At 49.1% G+C, this 16,414-nt stretch overlaps 1 protein-coding gene across 2 annotated transcripts in view; it reads left to right on the top strand.

Moving 5' to 3' along the window:
- grin2ca (glutamate receptor, ionotropic, N-methyl D-aspartate 2Ca) overlaps positions 1-2,709 on the top strand; it is a 28,961-nt gene extending 26,252 nt beyond the window's left edge. The window contains exon 12 of one of the 2 annotated variants that reach the window (XM_003964965.2): positions 483-2,709. In XM_003964965.2, coding sequence (XP_003965014.2) covers positions 483-2,099 — 1,617 coding nt within the window. In that variant the 3' untranslated portion in view covers positions 2,100-2,709. The remainder of the gene's footprint in view (positions 1-482) is intronic. The other variant, XM_029836926.1, reaches the window with a different exon arrangement.
- Positions 2,710-16,414: the final 13,705 nt, after the last annotated feature.

Below are 16,414 nucleotides of genomic sequence, written 5' to 3'. Positions count from 1 at the left end.
ATATGCAGTGATGGGTAAATAAATAAAAAGTTGTTTTCTCCCTGTGACAATCGGCGGATGAAGAAGTGTAGATGGCAAAGGTCGGAGAATTGCAAAAGTGCTGCAACGGTAACAAGAGGGTGAAATCAAATTAGTTAAAGCCAACAAAGGGCCTTTGAAGTATGGCGATGGAGGGATCCCTGGGAAATTGAATTTAAATTGTCCCATTAAAACCATTCATTGGTCCATTCACAGTTGTCAAAGGTGACATTAAATATTCCAAACAGATACACAATTTGAAAGTAAAATAGAGCTGCTGGGATAAACACGCAGCGGCCAATCTGGTAAAAGCCTGAGCAGCAACTCAATTACGGCTAACTGATTTCGACATCAGCAGCATGGATTACGCTAGCAGAATCAATAATCAGTTTTTAAACTTAAGAAATGTGAGTGCGCATTTTCATGTAGAGGGTTGTCTAATTTACCCCTTCACCTCCCCGTAGGGCATCTACAGCTGCTTCAGTGGCGTAGAGCATACTGACCTCAATGGGAGCATTCAGAGTCCAGATGTCACCACCAACTACTCACAGGCCAATATGTTAAAAATGCTGCAGACAGCCAAGGACATGGTGTCATCAGCCAGAGTGGAGAACTCCCTCGATAACGCCACCAAGACGCTGGAGAACTGGAGCAGGCGGGGAGCCGACAACGTGCGCACGGCCCTTCCGCCCAGAGTGGCGTCAGCAGACGTTAGCCACGGCCACCTACATTACATCTCCAGCATCACAGACAACCACTCGCCATACCCTCAGAGGGCCCTCACACCCACCTTCCCACTCCATTATGGAGACACCTCCCCACAGACCATTTTAGATAAACCCCGAATGGTGACCCGACCCACCCCACTCCGATACACTCTGCCCACTCGCACCAATCAGCATATGTTTGAGAGGACCTTGCCCATATCCAGCCTCAGTAGTCCACACATCGCCATGCAGGACCCAGCAACCCCTGGAACCTCGAACCCTCACCACAGCAATAGGATGTATGTGGAGAACCAGGCCCGGCACCCTATATCCCCTTTTGTTCCTTATAGGGAGTTCCAGGTGCCTAATATGTACATGGAGCACAAAGGGCCACTAAGGAGGAAGTTCAGCTACCCACCTGATTGCGTGGGTCGGAGGAGGAGGTCCCACAGCTACATGTTTGATGCTTCAGACTCCAGAGTGAGAGGCGACTATGATGAACCAAGAACCTGCCTTGCTGAGTTGAGAGCTAATAACCTGCTGAACAACCACCCCCCTGTTGCTGCTGGAATGGCTTGCTCTGCGGGACACTTCCAGGGGGGCAATCCCAGCTGCAACTCCTGCATGAAGTCCTACCTGGAGCCTGAAACAGATGACGTACCCCTCCTTGGCAAGGAAAAGTTGAACCGGCGCGCCTCCTTCCTCAAAGCCACGGGATGGGATAACAATAGAATCCATCAGGTGGATGAAACAAAGCCCTCCACATCACAGTCGACACGTGCAGAAATTCCCGATCTGTTTCCACGGGTGGTTGTGACCAACCCTAAGCAGCACAGGCTATATGGCAGTCTGGGCCACAACCTCTCTTGCTACCCCTTGGCTGCTGAGCCTGCTTACCTGGACCCGGCCCACATGGGATCGTACCCCTACAGGCAAAAGCTCAAGTACTGTGATTCCACTCATTTGCCCTCCTACAGGGAAGCCTTGCTGCACAACACCGCTGCCCTGCGCCGCTCCTCCTCCACAGTAGTGCACAGACACTACTCCTACCTGAACTCCTACACAGACTTACCAGTGTATGTGGGGCCGCTGCCCCAGGGACCACCCCATTTCTACAGCGGCTCCAAGAATATGTGCCACGTGTTTCCCTGTGCGAACCACTGCTCGGACGGTGCAACGGTGCTGCCTCGTGTGAACGACAGGCCGGTGGTTTACCACAACAATATGTTTGGGCCCTACAGCGGCACTGCAAAGAGGGATGACCCTGGATCTGGGACCAGAGAGCGGAGGCAGGTCTTGGTTGCGCGGAGAGTCAACAGTCCCTATGTGCCAAAGCCCTGGGGCAGAGTATCCAGCCTCGAGTCTGAGGTGTGAGCTCCAATCCTTACTGGACCTCCACTCTGCTCTGAAAGCAAGCCCCTCAGAGGAGAGGCATGCCTGGGGTTCTCCTCTGGTTCAAGCAAAAACGTGACTGTCCACCAAGTGTATCTGAGAGTGTCGACTCTCAATGATCAGTGCAATAATATCTTTGGCATCAAGGAAATGCAGAAGAGACGAACATCAAGTTATCGCTGGGACCTTGTTAGCCTAAATATTACTCGAAAAGGTGATGTCAGAACATATTTAGTACATAAAAATTAACCTGTTAATTGTTATTTAAAGGATTTTTAAATACTGTGTTGCTATGTGAAACGTCTGGGAGACAATATACTGTAGCCTCTCAGTCTGATTATGACTCCAGACATTTTCTTTTTCTCACACTTTTTGCAAACAAAATAACGTTTCAATACCCAACATGTGAGGCGTAAGACAAAATGATGATGTTCTGGATTTAAACCACTGACGTGTTATCCCCTTTTTAAAGTCGACCTGCAGTTGATCTGGGGCTCCATCGATTCTTCATGTAACGACGGGTTTTAAAAAGGGAAAACAGATAAAAATATAATGTGTATTTCCATTGTTACCCTTTAATAAAGGAAGAGATCACCTCAAGGGCCTTTTGGGATCATTTTTTACCTCCGTCTGTCACAGATAATGATGGGTATACATGTTTACTTCGTAAGTAAGGAATACCGGCAGCAGAGTTCCAGGAGATGAGGACTTCATTAATGCAGAGGGGGTCCGCAGAGACGGAGAGAAGGGGGTGTAAATGGTGACACAAAAAACAATCAAAATGCAGTTTCTGTCTCAGAAGATAACAGTGACCACAGATGGTGAGAAGCGAACAGGTCCAGTTCAGTTGGTTCCTGACTTTTCTTACATTGGTAAGTCTGGTGATTTTAGCAACCACGTGTGATTCATGATGTTTGATGTCATTTACTTCTTTATTTTATCATCTGTTTCTCCAGTTCCAGGTCAGGGGCTTTGGTCAGTGAACCTTTTCTGGACCTTCATCTGCAACCAAATATCCACAACAAACTCCAGAGGAAGGCTGAGCTTGGGGGTCATTAGCACAGACAAACCCCTCCATCACTGTCAGGTGGGATCTCATGGAGGAGCTCATTGGAAACCTTGGTCCATATCTTAAGGTTTGGATGCCTGGACGACCTCCAGCCCATCCAAAATAACACTGAATATGTTATGAAAGAAATGACGCTCAGTTAATCAGAAGTGCTGAAACATCGGAAGCCACAGGGGGCGCTCACGTACCCCAGATCTGGTCTGGAGGAGCTTTAAATTCACCACCACACTCCTTTGGTTCCTGGTTCTAAAGATTCGATCAGCTCAAACTTGTTGTCTTCTCCTAAAAGAACTCTTCCATTTCTCTTCTTGGTCCATTTTCTTACACTTTAAAAATGTTCATGCTTAAAAATAAAACTTTATTGTCATACGGCGGACTGTCAGACGGGGCCGACAGCCAAACATTTTTAATCCCCACAGATCAAACAGGGGCACAAATCCAAACGTTTTTCTGAAAACATTTGTCCAACTAGCATTTAAAGAGGCACAAATTAAAGGAAGGAGTTCAGCAGAGGAACCAGCTTCACCAGTGGGATCGGTGATCCCTGAATCAGCTCTCAAACAGGTCAGGATGACAAATACGCATCCGGAAGGCGCCATTATAGTCGGTCCATCGCGATGCAGCTGATAAATGACCCTACGCATGCAGATAAAACACCAACAACCGTTAGCGGTGCCCGGACCTCCTTCGTGCTGCCGGAGCTCTGGGCTGCACGCTGGTCCACTTATTACGGCCGTTTAAAAAGCTCTCCGGACTGTCGGGAACCACGCTGGCGATAAATACGAGGTATTAATAATGTTGCCTCAAGAGCGGCGTTACCAGCGAACCCTTCAGGAACCCTTCAGGAACCCTTTTTTAATAGACATTCAGTCGTTGCCCCTGGTGGCTGGAAGCAGCACTGCTCACATTCTGCAACTGGGACAGAGAGGGTTGATGGACTGGTTATACTGGGACAGAGGGGATAAATGGACTGGTTATACTGGGACAGAGAGGGTTGATAGACTGGTTATACTGGGACAGAGAGGGTTGATGGACTGGTTATACTGGGACAGAGAGGGTTGATGGACTGGTTATACTGGGACAGAGGGGGTAAATGGACTGGTTATACTGGGACAGAGAGGGTTGATGGACTGGTTATACTGGGACAGAGAGGGTTAATAGACTGGTTATACTGGGACAGAGGGGATAAATGGACTGGTTATACTGGGACAGAGAGGGTTGATAGACTGGTTATACTGGGACAGAGAGGGTTGATGGACTGGTTATACTGGGACAGAGGGGGTAAATGGACTGGTTATACTGGGACAGAGGGGGTAAATGGACTGGTTATACTGGGACAGAGGGGGTAGATGGACTGGTTATACTGGGACAGAGGGGGTAAATGGACTGGTTATACTGGGACAGAGAGGGTTGATGGACTGGTTATACTGGGACAGAGGGGGTAAATGGACTGGTTATACTGGGACAGAGGGGGTAAATGGACTGGTTATACTGGGACAGAGAGGGTTAATATACTGGTTATACTGGGACAGAGGGGGTTAATAGACTGGTTATACTGGGACAGAGAGGGTTAATAGACTGGTTATACTGGGACAGAGAGGGTAAATGGACTGGTTATACTGGGACAGAGAGGGTTAATAGACTGGTTATACTGGGACAGAGAGGGTTAATAGACTGGTTATACTGGGACAGAGAGGGTTAATAGACTGGTTATACTGGGACAGAGGGGAATTGACCCGTGCGACTGCTACTGTTAGCTCTGTGCTTCTGTCTGGATAAACAGGAAGTGTCTCACGGTTGAATCAATGACAGAAACAGTCGGTTAATTCCAACCTTGGCTGCAGTCGTCGTGATTCTGCTGCCAGAACTGAGATTTAAAGGTGCTATTGTGTTCTGGCCAGCGTACAACAGTGTGACGTTGCTGAGTTGATTTCACGGTTCTGACCCAGATGATGATGATGATGATGGTGGTGGTTAAACTTTTACGCTTCATGATGAATTTATTTGCTCATTTTCACATCTCACTGAAAAAAAGACTCATCAGCTCTTTGTCTGCTTTAACCTTCACGTTTTCTACTTAACCTGCAGAGGATGTGTTTAATCAAAGCACCTGGACCCTGAGATTTAGAGCTGGCAGAGAACCAGCACACACACACACACACACACACACACAAACACACACACGCAGACACACACACACACGGGCTGACCCAGTATGGCCTGCCTCATTAGCTCAGGTGTGATGTTGTCCACCGGGCCGGACCAGCTGAGCAGGGTTCTGCACGGACCCAGACCCACCGTTAGCTCCACCAATCCTTGAACTCTCCTTCAAACGTGACGCCTCAGAGGATTCATTAAAATCATCTTAAAAATCAGGCAGCAGGTGAGAAACAGCTGAGGGAAACGGTTGTTTATCAGGTTAAACCTCGAGCAATAAACTCGGAAGGAAAGTTGTCCGATAATCATCATCGATGAGCTGCCAGAGCTGAAGTTCGACCTTTGGAGTTGGATTAAAAACTCTACTGACGCTCCAGCGTTTATCTGTGTGCGGTTTATGTCCTGATGGCTAAATCGGGTATTTTCCAGCATCATCATCATCATCATCATCAAGACGTTGGCGAGGGAAAGGCAGCACATTATCGTGGCGGCGTTCCATTTAGTATTCCAGCCTCACGCCGCTCCAGTTCCGTGTGTTCTGGCTGCCACGGATTAGTTAGTGCCGCATCTAAATGGAGCCATCAGAGCCAATCTCACCGCGATGGAAAAAGTTCCATCCACCAGCTTAAGATGATGAAATCTGAGTCATCGGCGCTGATTAAAGCTTCGCAGGGAGAAATTACGGACACTAAACGTGTCATGACGGCAGAGAAAATCCTGGCGCGGGACGGTTACATCACACGTGGACGACCTTCCGTGTCATTGAGGCCTTGCGTGTTTGTGGACAGACCGAAGGAGCTGGCATCTGAGGACGCCGGCGGGGGACGGCCCCCGGCGTCACCTCACACATGCAGGCAGATGCTTTGGCGTCCGGAGCCAGAGTTAGCGAACAATCGCCGAGCTCGCCGGAGCCGACGGAACGCCGGGCCAGGAACAGTCCGAGCAGCAGATTGTTGGCCAGGATCGAAGCCTGATTTCCATCATCCATTATCTCAGGCGTGGGTCCAGCTCCCACAGGAGACTTCCTGTGAACTGGGAAAAGATGGTCCGGTGCATGTGAGGGTCTGGGCAGCAGGGGGGGGGGGGGCGATGAGGTCACGCCGACAGAGAGGGCGCGGCGGCGAACAGAGTCTGAGGATCGACAGGGGTCACAAACGGGACGCAGCGTTCGAGTCCTTCTTCCCTAAAGAACCAGAACTACGTCCTGCAGTCCGCACGCCTCTCGGATTCGTGCTCATCTACAGCTGACACAAGTCGACTGGACTAGAGGGTTCGTTTTAGGGTCGTGGTCGCGTGAACATCACGTAACTGTCACCAGTGGGTCCCGGGGCAGGTTAGCGTTCCCTCTCGACTTCCTGTGTGCGACTCGAACAGCCTTTCAGGCTTTGCATGAAGCTACGGGAGCTCCGTGTTAAACGACACGTCTGCGTGATTGTAAATGTCAGCATGTAAATGTAGGTAAGGCGCAATTTATGACGCCGACCCTGCGACACTGACGAGCGCGTTATTTAACTGTTAGATTAATGACGTGGAGAGGCAGCGAGCCGAAACGCCGCCGTCTCCCTCCTCCGCTATCAGGCCGTGGATGTGAAGCGTCGTTCCGCTCGGCTGCACGCGACACCGCCAAAGTGTATTTTTCTACAACACATTTGTCTTAATAACACACAAACACGCACCCAAATGCCTAAAAAGTCCATAAATTTTCCCAGGATTCTCAGGGGTCAGGCGAACCCGTGGATGAGAATAAAATGGTCAATACATCAAAGGCGCCCAAGATAAAAGCAATTCATTGTCGTTAACTCCAACGCGAACAGCGCTATTTGTCATGGACGTATCGGGACATTTCCAATCATTTTTTTATCGTCCAGAACTTCAAAAAGGGGAGAAATCAAACCAAGGAACCGGAGAAAAACTGGGAATTTAATACCTACTAAGGAAACAAAGTGTCAGTTTTCAGCTCTGATACTGAGGGCTGAAAAAGGAGAACGTTAAACTTCACTTTCATGTTCACGCCACACAAAATTAGCATCTACAAAATGACGCCGTTGCCCTTCTTGGTTATTGCTGATTCTGGATTGATTAATATGGCCTCTTCGGCATCGCCATCATCCCGCAGGCACACTGAGAAACTGGCGGTTAATCAACCCACTCTGACTGTCAACACGTTGCCTCATTTCAACCTGCGTCAAAAGTCTGCACGTATAAATGCTCCAAACATTAAAGAAGAGTTTTAATTGGAGGAACTTGATGCTTATTCTTAGCCAATGCTAAAGAGATTAAACTATTACAGCCCAAACCGAAGCTGGAAATGATGTAATTCCACCCTGTGATAAATCATCAAAGGCTAACGGATGTTCCAAAGGAGACGTTCTGTGTTCGACCTCTCCAGCTACCTCCCAAATCGACTCCTCTCTCTCTATGTTACCCAGGAGAGTAAAACGACCACGGAACACGCCGAGAGTGAGAGTTAGCTGCTGCAGTGAAGCTAACTGTGAACATAGATAACGGGAACCGCTTTGTCAGACGCCGTCTCCTGCCACGGCGAAGCTTTGACCAGCACCCGGTTAATATAAGCCGGTTGCTAAAACCCGAGCATCAGCTAATCGGGGCCATCTCCCTCTGACGTCATCAACTACCATCCTTCAAAGTCCCGTATCAGTCATTTGCCGCCTCTCGTCATGTACTTAATCCTCTAGTGTTGCATGTCTTTGGTGATGGCCGGTGCAAGGGCGAGGGGAGCGCTTTAATGGACTCCTGCCCTCCTCCATTTCATCTCCCATGCCTCTGCGAGAGGGACGTGAAAGGAGGGCAGATCTCGTCAGAGAGCCCTTCCCTCTGTGCTAATGAGACGGGCGGCTCCAAGGTTACCGAAAACACGCAGAATAATAAAAAAAGAATGACTTTTTTCCTTCCGTCGGCCCAGAAAATGACCTCAGCTGTGTTACTTGGGTCAGTCCCAGCTCATTATTTGGCGTGTGACGAGCTCTTGGAGCAGCCAGCAGCTCTGTCAGAGCGTCCTCGCTGACGGTTCTTCACTTCACACCATGAGGATCAGTGCAGACGTGCCTGGAGAAGTCTTGCAGTGTTTGTGATGTGGAGGCCCCGCAGGTAAGGAGGGGGGGGGGGGGGTGCTCCTTAAGCTCCTGACCTTTGAAAGTGTTCCTCAAAGATGACTCGATCTCTTCAGCTTTTCAGTAAATACTCTGAGGCCTCTGACATGATTTCAGCTTCTGGTGCAGGTCCAGGTTGGTGTCGGAGCCCCAGTGTGGACCTGTTGACAGACTTCCAGACAGGATGTGTTTTGGCACTGAAGATATCAATCAGCGGTTGTTTATCACCATCATAAATGACTTGAAACGACTCAGATCTCCGCCAAGGCCAGGTAATGTACAGCAGCACTTCCATAAAACATCTCCTCTGCCCCCCCGTCCGACAGAACCATCCATCGCCTCCGGCCGGACGCATGAATTCTTTTGTGCTCTGAAGTTAATGAGCCCAAAGTCGGGCAACAAGGAATCGACTCGTCCTCATCCTCGCCGACATGGCAGACATTACAGATGGTTGACTGTTGATCATTTTCACCATTGATTTTTCTCACAAGGCCAAATGTGTACCAGAAACAACGCAGGAGGAATGACCGAATAAATCTGATGTGATGCACGCAGGAGGTTCTGCTGTGCCACAGAGCCGGAGATAAATGAGGGGCAGGGTGAGGTCAACTGGGCGGCCTTCGGGGTCGGGTGGAGATGCTTGAGGACCTGATCCAAAGCTGATGACTGAATACTGCTGCGAAGAAAACCAGCAGGCAGAAGGTTTGCAGAGTGTTCATCTCGTCTGCACCCAAGCATCTTTGTTATCTCCTGAAGTTTTAAAACTTGACAGTGATCCCAAATTAAATGAGGCTTTCTGTAACGACCTGATGCCCTGGCATTAGCCGAGGATGCTAAAAGGCTTAACGTGTCGGCCGGCAGCCCCAAAGGTTAACTGGATCAGAACCAAATGGTTCCAAACGTGTCCCAACAACTGGACTATTTGTGATTCCAAGATGGTGAAACATGCTATCGTGCTAACACTAGCACGGAGTCGTTTCTTTTATTCTAACTTGCAATACCTCACATCACCAGCAGGCGCAGCTATCATTTTAACCATTGTTACAACACTAAATTAAAGTAGAATAAGCATGGACACAAAAAGATGATGAAGCAGCATAATGAAGCTGCAGGAGAGAAGAAGAGAAGAAAAGGGAGGAAGAGGAGCGCTGGGGGGGGGGGGGGGGGTTACAGCCACTCTGGCGGGGAAATTTCCCCAGAGGAAATCAGCCAGAAAGTAGAAAGTCTTTATGTGTTGGTGCCTCCCTACAACAGAGAAATGGTCCTGCATGATCCAGACCGGCTCCTCGACCTTCACCGCTCCACGAGGCGACTCCCTTTACTGGTCAAAAGTTCATTTGTGTGTGTGTGTGTGTGTGTGCGTGTGTGTGTGCATGTGTATGTGTCTGTGTGTGTGCGTGTGTGTGTGTCTACATCAGTCTCTGGGGTTTTCACACTGACCGACCTCACCCTCTCGTCTCTCTTCCTCTCACCCTCTCCTCTCACCCTCTCTCTCTCCTCTCACCCTCTCGTCTCTCTTCCTCTCACCCTCTCCTCTCTCCTCCCTCTCTCCTCCCTATCTCCTCCCTCTCTCCTCTCTCTCCCTCTCACCCTCTCCTTCTCTCTCTCCTCCCTCTCTCTCCCTCTCACCCTCTCCTTCTCTCTCTCCTCCCTCTCTCCTCTCTCTCCCTCTCACCCTCTCCTTCTCTCTCTCCTCCCTCTCTCTTCCTCTCTCCCTCTCACCCTCTCCTCTCACCCTCTCCTCTCTCTCCCTCTCACCCTCTCCTCTCTCCTCCCTCTCTCCTCCCTCTCTCCTCTCTCTTCCTCTCACCCTATCCTTCTCTCTCTCCTCCCTCTCTCCTCTCTCTCTCCCCCCTCTCCTTCTCTCTTTCCTCCGTCTCTCCTCTCTCTCCCTCTCACCCTCTCCTTCTGTCTCTCCTCCCTCTCTCTCCCTCTCACCCTCTCCTTCTGTCTCTCCTCCCTCTCTCTCCCTCTCACCCTCTCCTTCTCTCTCTCCTCCCTCTCTCTCCCTCTCACCCTCTCCTTCTGTCTCTCCTCCCTCTCTCTCCCTCTCACCCTCTCCTTCTGTCTCTCCTCCCTCTCTCTCCCTCTCACCCTCTCCTTCTCTCTCTCCTCCCTCTCTCTCCCTCTCTCCCTCTCACCCTCTCCTTCTGTCTCTCCTCCCTCTCTCTCCCTCTCACCCTCTCCTTCTGTCTCTCCTCCCTCTCTCTCCCTCTCACCCTCTCCTTCTCTCTCTCCTCCCTCTCTCTCCCTCTCACCCTCTCACCTTCTCTCTCTCCTCTGCCCATCTCACTCTTTCCGCCCCTCCTTGTTTCTCTCTTTCGGGGTTTCTTCCATCAGTTGCATCCTCTTTTCTCATCAACGTTCCAGGATCAGGAAACTTTTCTGAATGGCCGCCAACGTCGCCCCATCTGTCTCGCCCGCCTCCACCTGCCGACGCCGGAGGTGCTGAAAAATGCTCCACCTGCAGGAGGAGAGAGGTGAAAGGCTGCAGACAAATGGCTGCAGGTGTGAAGGGGCCAAGGCTCCGCCGAGCATCCCGCCATGAATTATGCATCCGGGATAATAAATACGTCGCCTTCGCCTCTGCTGCTGTCGCACGAGACGTTTGAACCGCCGATGAACGAGGAAACAAATGATGCTGGAGAAACAGATCATGTTCCTGATATGATTCAGAGAACAGCTGTTGTTCACATGCACACACACACACACACACACACACACACACACACACAGCTTTGAAGTAGTTTTACCTGAAGTACACAGAGGTGGGGGTCCTGTTAGCTCCGTTATGCGCATGTTTAAGCTAACCTCTGTCCTGATACGGCGCCCTCAGCATTTGAATGATTATGCTGAAATCATCTGATAAACGCTGCTGAGACCAAACGTTCCCGTTGATTCCGGGGCTGCTGGGTGATTCCCGCAGGCCTGACTGGGAGCGTCTGGTTCATTGATCACAACAAACCGTCTCATTGGACTGTTTGAGCTGCAGGAGGAAGCAGCTCGGAGCAGGAAATGAGTGTCTGCTTGATCCTCCTTCACAAATTACATCCGTCTTCCAGAGCAGATTAACGGAGCCGCTGTCGACCTTCAGCTTCTCCGGGCGGAGACATTGATCCCAGTTATCAGAGAAAAGTGGGAGGTCGACGCGGGTGACATCTTCAGCGTTCTTTCTGAAGGTCAAAGGTTACTCTAACATTTTCTTGTGTGGCTTCTTCTATAGGTAAAGGAGCTTTGGCCGTCCATCACGAGAACAAACGATCTCATAACGCGTCCCAACAGCGTCCTGCATTTATCCGCCCAGCCCGCTCTGAATCTCGCCATCAGCGGTATCGACGTCTCGCAGGCGTCATCCGTGTTCTTTAACTGAAGAAGTGTCAGGACGCGGTGACTTACGTTCGGAGAGACGAGGCCGGTCAGGTTTGATGGTCCTCGGACCACTTAGACGGACGAATAACATCATATCGATCCCGCGTAATTCCAGGAGTGAAGCTGAGTTTAAGGCGGCGCGCTGGAGTTGAGAGAGGAGGAAGCTGGTGGAGGAGTGGGAGGATGGAGGGATACCGATGGATGGAGAGCAGAAATAATGGCCGAGCGTTCGCTCCTGTGATGGAAAGACATTTTCTGTGGAGCAATAAACATCTGAGAGGGAGGAAAGGAGGAATTTCATCACTGGAAATTAGCCTGGAATAGCCAGAGGGTTGTTTCAAGTTCTTTTATTCCACCTTACAAAGTCAATGACAGCTCACTGTAACAGATTCCACATTTATTCCCTTAAATCACAAAAACATTTAAATTTGGATTTCTTCTTTTTAAAAAAGGAACTAAAAACCTTCCAGGCAGCCTTGAATCACTAAAAATCCACTTTTCTTGACTGAATTCAGAGTTCTACGTAAAGTTCGTTTCACTCAAACTTCCTGTGATTTAAATCTGATTCCACAGATCCGAAAAGGCGTCCCACAGGGGTCGACCTCAGGCTCTGACCTTTTAATCTATTTTGTTGGTTGTTCTCAACCTCAAGAAGAAAGTAAAATCAGCTGTGAGCTGTGGGATCATCAGGAATCATCCTTTAGGGAATACGAACATTCCCTCATGATGGATGGCGGCTCAGATGAGCCGACCAATCTCCAAGGTTGATGAGCACATCTCACCCTGCGTGCACGTGCACCCGTCCTTGAGCCTCCGAGGCTACAGTGCAGGAGAAGGACTGATCCCAGGAGGGGCTGGAGGTCCACGGCATTGACAGCCATCACAAGTTTAATCGCTCAGTCTGTCAGGGATAAAAAACAACAGATGTCCGCGTCCGCCATGTTTCCCACATGATCCAAACCCACCTCCGAGGTTCCTGCATGTGTGAGCGCGCCCGGGCCAGCCAGCGCTAATGTGCTCGTCCATAATGAGCTGTGAGGATCCCACAATTACCGTACAGATCATCACCGCAGCATCAACCTGTGCGAGACAAGCGACCGCATCAATCACGACTTTCATGAATCACATTTAGCAAATTACTCCAGACTGATTTCAGGAAATTAGCTTTAGCAGCAGCTTCTGCTCCGGCTAACAACTGCACAAGCGGCTGGATTTTCAGCTCTGCAGAGACACAAAGTTCCTAACAAATCTGGTAAATGATCCAATAAATTATCTGTTGAATCCTCAGGCATTTGTTTATGTTGCAGAGTTCGTTCAGTTCTCTCAGCTCTCCTCCGCCGATGGTCGTTCCTCCAAACACCAATTAGGTACCAGCGGGATGAAAAGGACTCCGGGCACGACTGCCCGAATCCAGGTGATGCTCAATGTGAGGTGGATCGCCAGGGTTCCCACAGTTCCCACGGTTCCCACAGCCACTGGTGGGAACATGTGTCCAACATGCTGAGACCCGTTAGCAGAGCTTTAGCGGTTCCCTGAAGGCTGCTGGTCGTCCGACGGTGTTTATTGTCTCACCTCCTCCTTCACTGGCGATCAATACCGGAAGTCAAGATTAGAAGATTTTTCTGAGTCTATAATTTTAAAACCTACTTCAGTAACGGACTGGCGCCACCTATGGTTGAACATGGTATTACAAGATGAGCTCATCATCAGATTGAGGGATCATTTTTGATTATCAGTTCTGTCATTTCTTCATGACCATCAGAGAATTTCAGCCTGAATTATCAAATTATTGCAGATTATGATTTGACAAATTCACTACCCACAGTGTCAAGGAAAGGTAATTACATGGGTATTAACCTATGGTACGATATTGATTATTGCCGCCGTGATAATTACATGCATGAATTAATTGATGTTTTCCCCCCAGGGGACAACAACCAGCACATTTGCACTGCAGACCAGCCAGCAGTGGAGGACGAGACGGGGAGACAGATGGCTCCAGAGGAGCGTGGGGGGGGCTGCAGTATGTCAAGGTTTCATTTGAAGCTCAATCTGAATCCCAGATGATGCGGCGAGGAAGCCCAGAGCGCCCACATGCTAATCTGACGAGACATCAAAGGCAGCCTCTGTCGCAACAAACTCACAACATCGCTCGGAAGTTCACGACATTGTTGAAGATCCGTCACAACAACCGCCTGAATTAGGCCGAGACAGAGCGTAACCAGGAGCAACGCCTTGTGGGCGGGGCCTCAGTTCGGAAAACCAGACAAGTCCAGTAGCAAACTGACAGCATCCCTTTTGGTTCCAGGTGAGGCGTTCTGCCAGTTCGGGAACATCGTTTGTTGTTTGACCTGACCCAGGTCCTGCTGACCTCTGACCTCTGCCCAGGCTGATGCAGCACCATCACTCTGTGGGCTTTAAGCTTCTGTCAGTCTCACGCTTCTGTATTCCAAAGGTGACCTGTGGAGGTGACTCCTCCCGTATCCCTCCACCCGCCCTCCAGCCTCATCAATCCAAATCTTCTCAGCTAATCCTCAGCGGACGGACTCCTGTCAGACTCAGGTCCTGATGGAGCTCAGAACCTTTGACGAATGAAGAGAGGAACCCCCAGCAAGAAAGCAGCTCTGTCTTTCAGGGAAGTGCTTCACTTTGCTTCAATAGACATAAATATCTTTATATTTCTAGTTAGCTTTAATGTGGGAGTCCTCTAATAGCGCCACTTAGCATTCACGTTGGTGAGCTCTTACATCTTTAATAATTGACCTTCACAAAGGTGAGAAGGTTTCAGGTGAACCATCCTGGGCGCGACTGAGAATTTATATCAATCATTCTAGATTATCAGGGGTTAGCCGTCATGCTAATACGAATCCACAACTTTTAAGGCTAATAAATATCAAACTGCTGATAATTGCTGTAAAATGTTGCTGTCTGTTTACGCACGTGATTTTAAGGTTGAGAGAAGCTTGTCGAAGCAGAAAATCACCGTGGAACGACGGTGAAATTGTGAGGACAGTTTGACTGTTTGCTTTTGTCTGAAGGGCAATTCGCCTGACAAACGTGACGCAGACAGAAAGTACCAGCGGCGGCCATCGCCGGGACGCGCTGTCCGACACTGTTTGCTCTTCCTGATCCTCCCAACGCTGATCCTGCCGCGCCCAGAGAGCTCGACAAACAATCGACACGCGGGTGATAAAGGCTGGAAGCAGAAGACCTTCTCTCTAATGACACCCGAGTTCTGGCGCATCCACGAAGGGAGGTGACAGACACGCCATGTTAGCACACGTGTGCTATCAAAGTCACTTCAGAGTCGTCACTGAAACTGGCCAGTATGAAATTTAAAGCTGGTTCTGTCTCTGTGATGCTGCATCGTTATCGGTTGTATCCTCATGCAGGAGGTTGCGCTGTGCGCCGCAGCTCACGGAGCCACTCCGGTGACCAGACAGGTGTCAGCGTAACTGTTCCGGTCAAAGGTTTCTCAGTGAAGCGGCGAGCAACTTGCTAGGCAACGACAGAGCCGAACAGAGTGACAATGAATTCAACTACAACAGAAAAAGGTTTCATCTCAGATATTAACTGGATGGACAGATTTTTACAATATTTTACGATATTTAGCTAAGAGTTCAGTGCTAGGACGCTGATTAGATGGTTAGCACTGGCCATCGTGCCAGGATCAGCACACAGGATTTTCACCTTCCTCCTACATTTGAAATTGAACAAACATAATTTTGATAATAAGTTGCACACCAACTTTCTTTCGACGTAATCGGGACACGGAGGATTATTACTACCGTATATATAAAATACATTTTTGAGGAATCCGTTCGTCTCATAATAAATGTGTGAATCTTTTGCACTATTTGAAATCGAATAAAAGTATTTTTTGCAATAACTTTTGGATATTGCTCAATCAGTACACAGAAAACTACTTCCACAAATAATATGAAGAACATTTAGATTGTAGTTTTTTGAGTAATATGCTCGTAAACTACCCGTCTCATAATGAAAATTGACATGATTTGAAATTGAATATAAGTATTTTTTGCTCAAGTTTTAGATAAAACTGACGGCCCAGAGTGTTGAATCTCTGTTCATTTCAAACTACAAGAACCCCCCCCCCACACACACACACACACCAACACCAACACCAACACAAACACAAACACACACACACACACAACCCATCGGCCACGAAGTTGTGAGTAAATCCCGACGTAGTTATCGGTTGTTAGCAACTGGGATGCTAGCTATGACGCACTTTAATGATGTGTGTTTAAAGACATTTGAGAGACCTCGGGTGGATCTTAATCAGTCGAAAATAGGCACAGTTGTTTTAGTTTGTTTTTCCTGTCAAAGCCAAAATATTATAATCGCTCCCCGAAACTGCTCCGGAACCGTGTTGGCGGTGAAGAGATGGAGGCGAGGAAAGGGTCATGGCGGGAAGCATCTGGGTGGAATTAAAGGAAGCTAATCTGTCAGGAGAAGATGGGACGACACCTGGCTGCTAACGACTTTCTATTGTACTAAAAACCTCAGGCAGCGAAACATTAGATGTGACTGATGTCGCAGTGAACAAAAGATGTTGGCACTAGAAG

Source organism: Takifugu rubripes, chromosome 5 (genome assembly GCF_901000725.2).
Source record: "Takifugu rubripes chromosome 5, fTakRub1.2, whole genome shotgun sequence".
NCBI lineage: Eukaryota > Metazoa > Chordata > Actinopteri > Tetraodontiformes > Tetraodontidae > Takifugu > Takifugu rubripes.
This window is presented reverse-complemented; position numbering and strand designations above follow the sequence as displayed.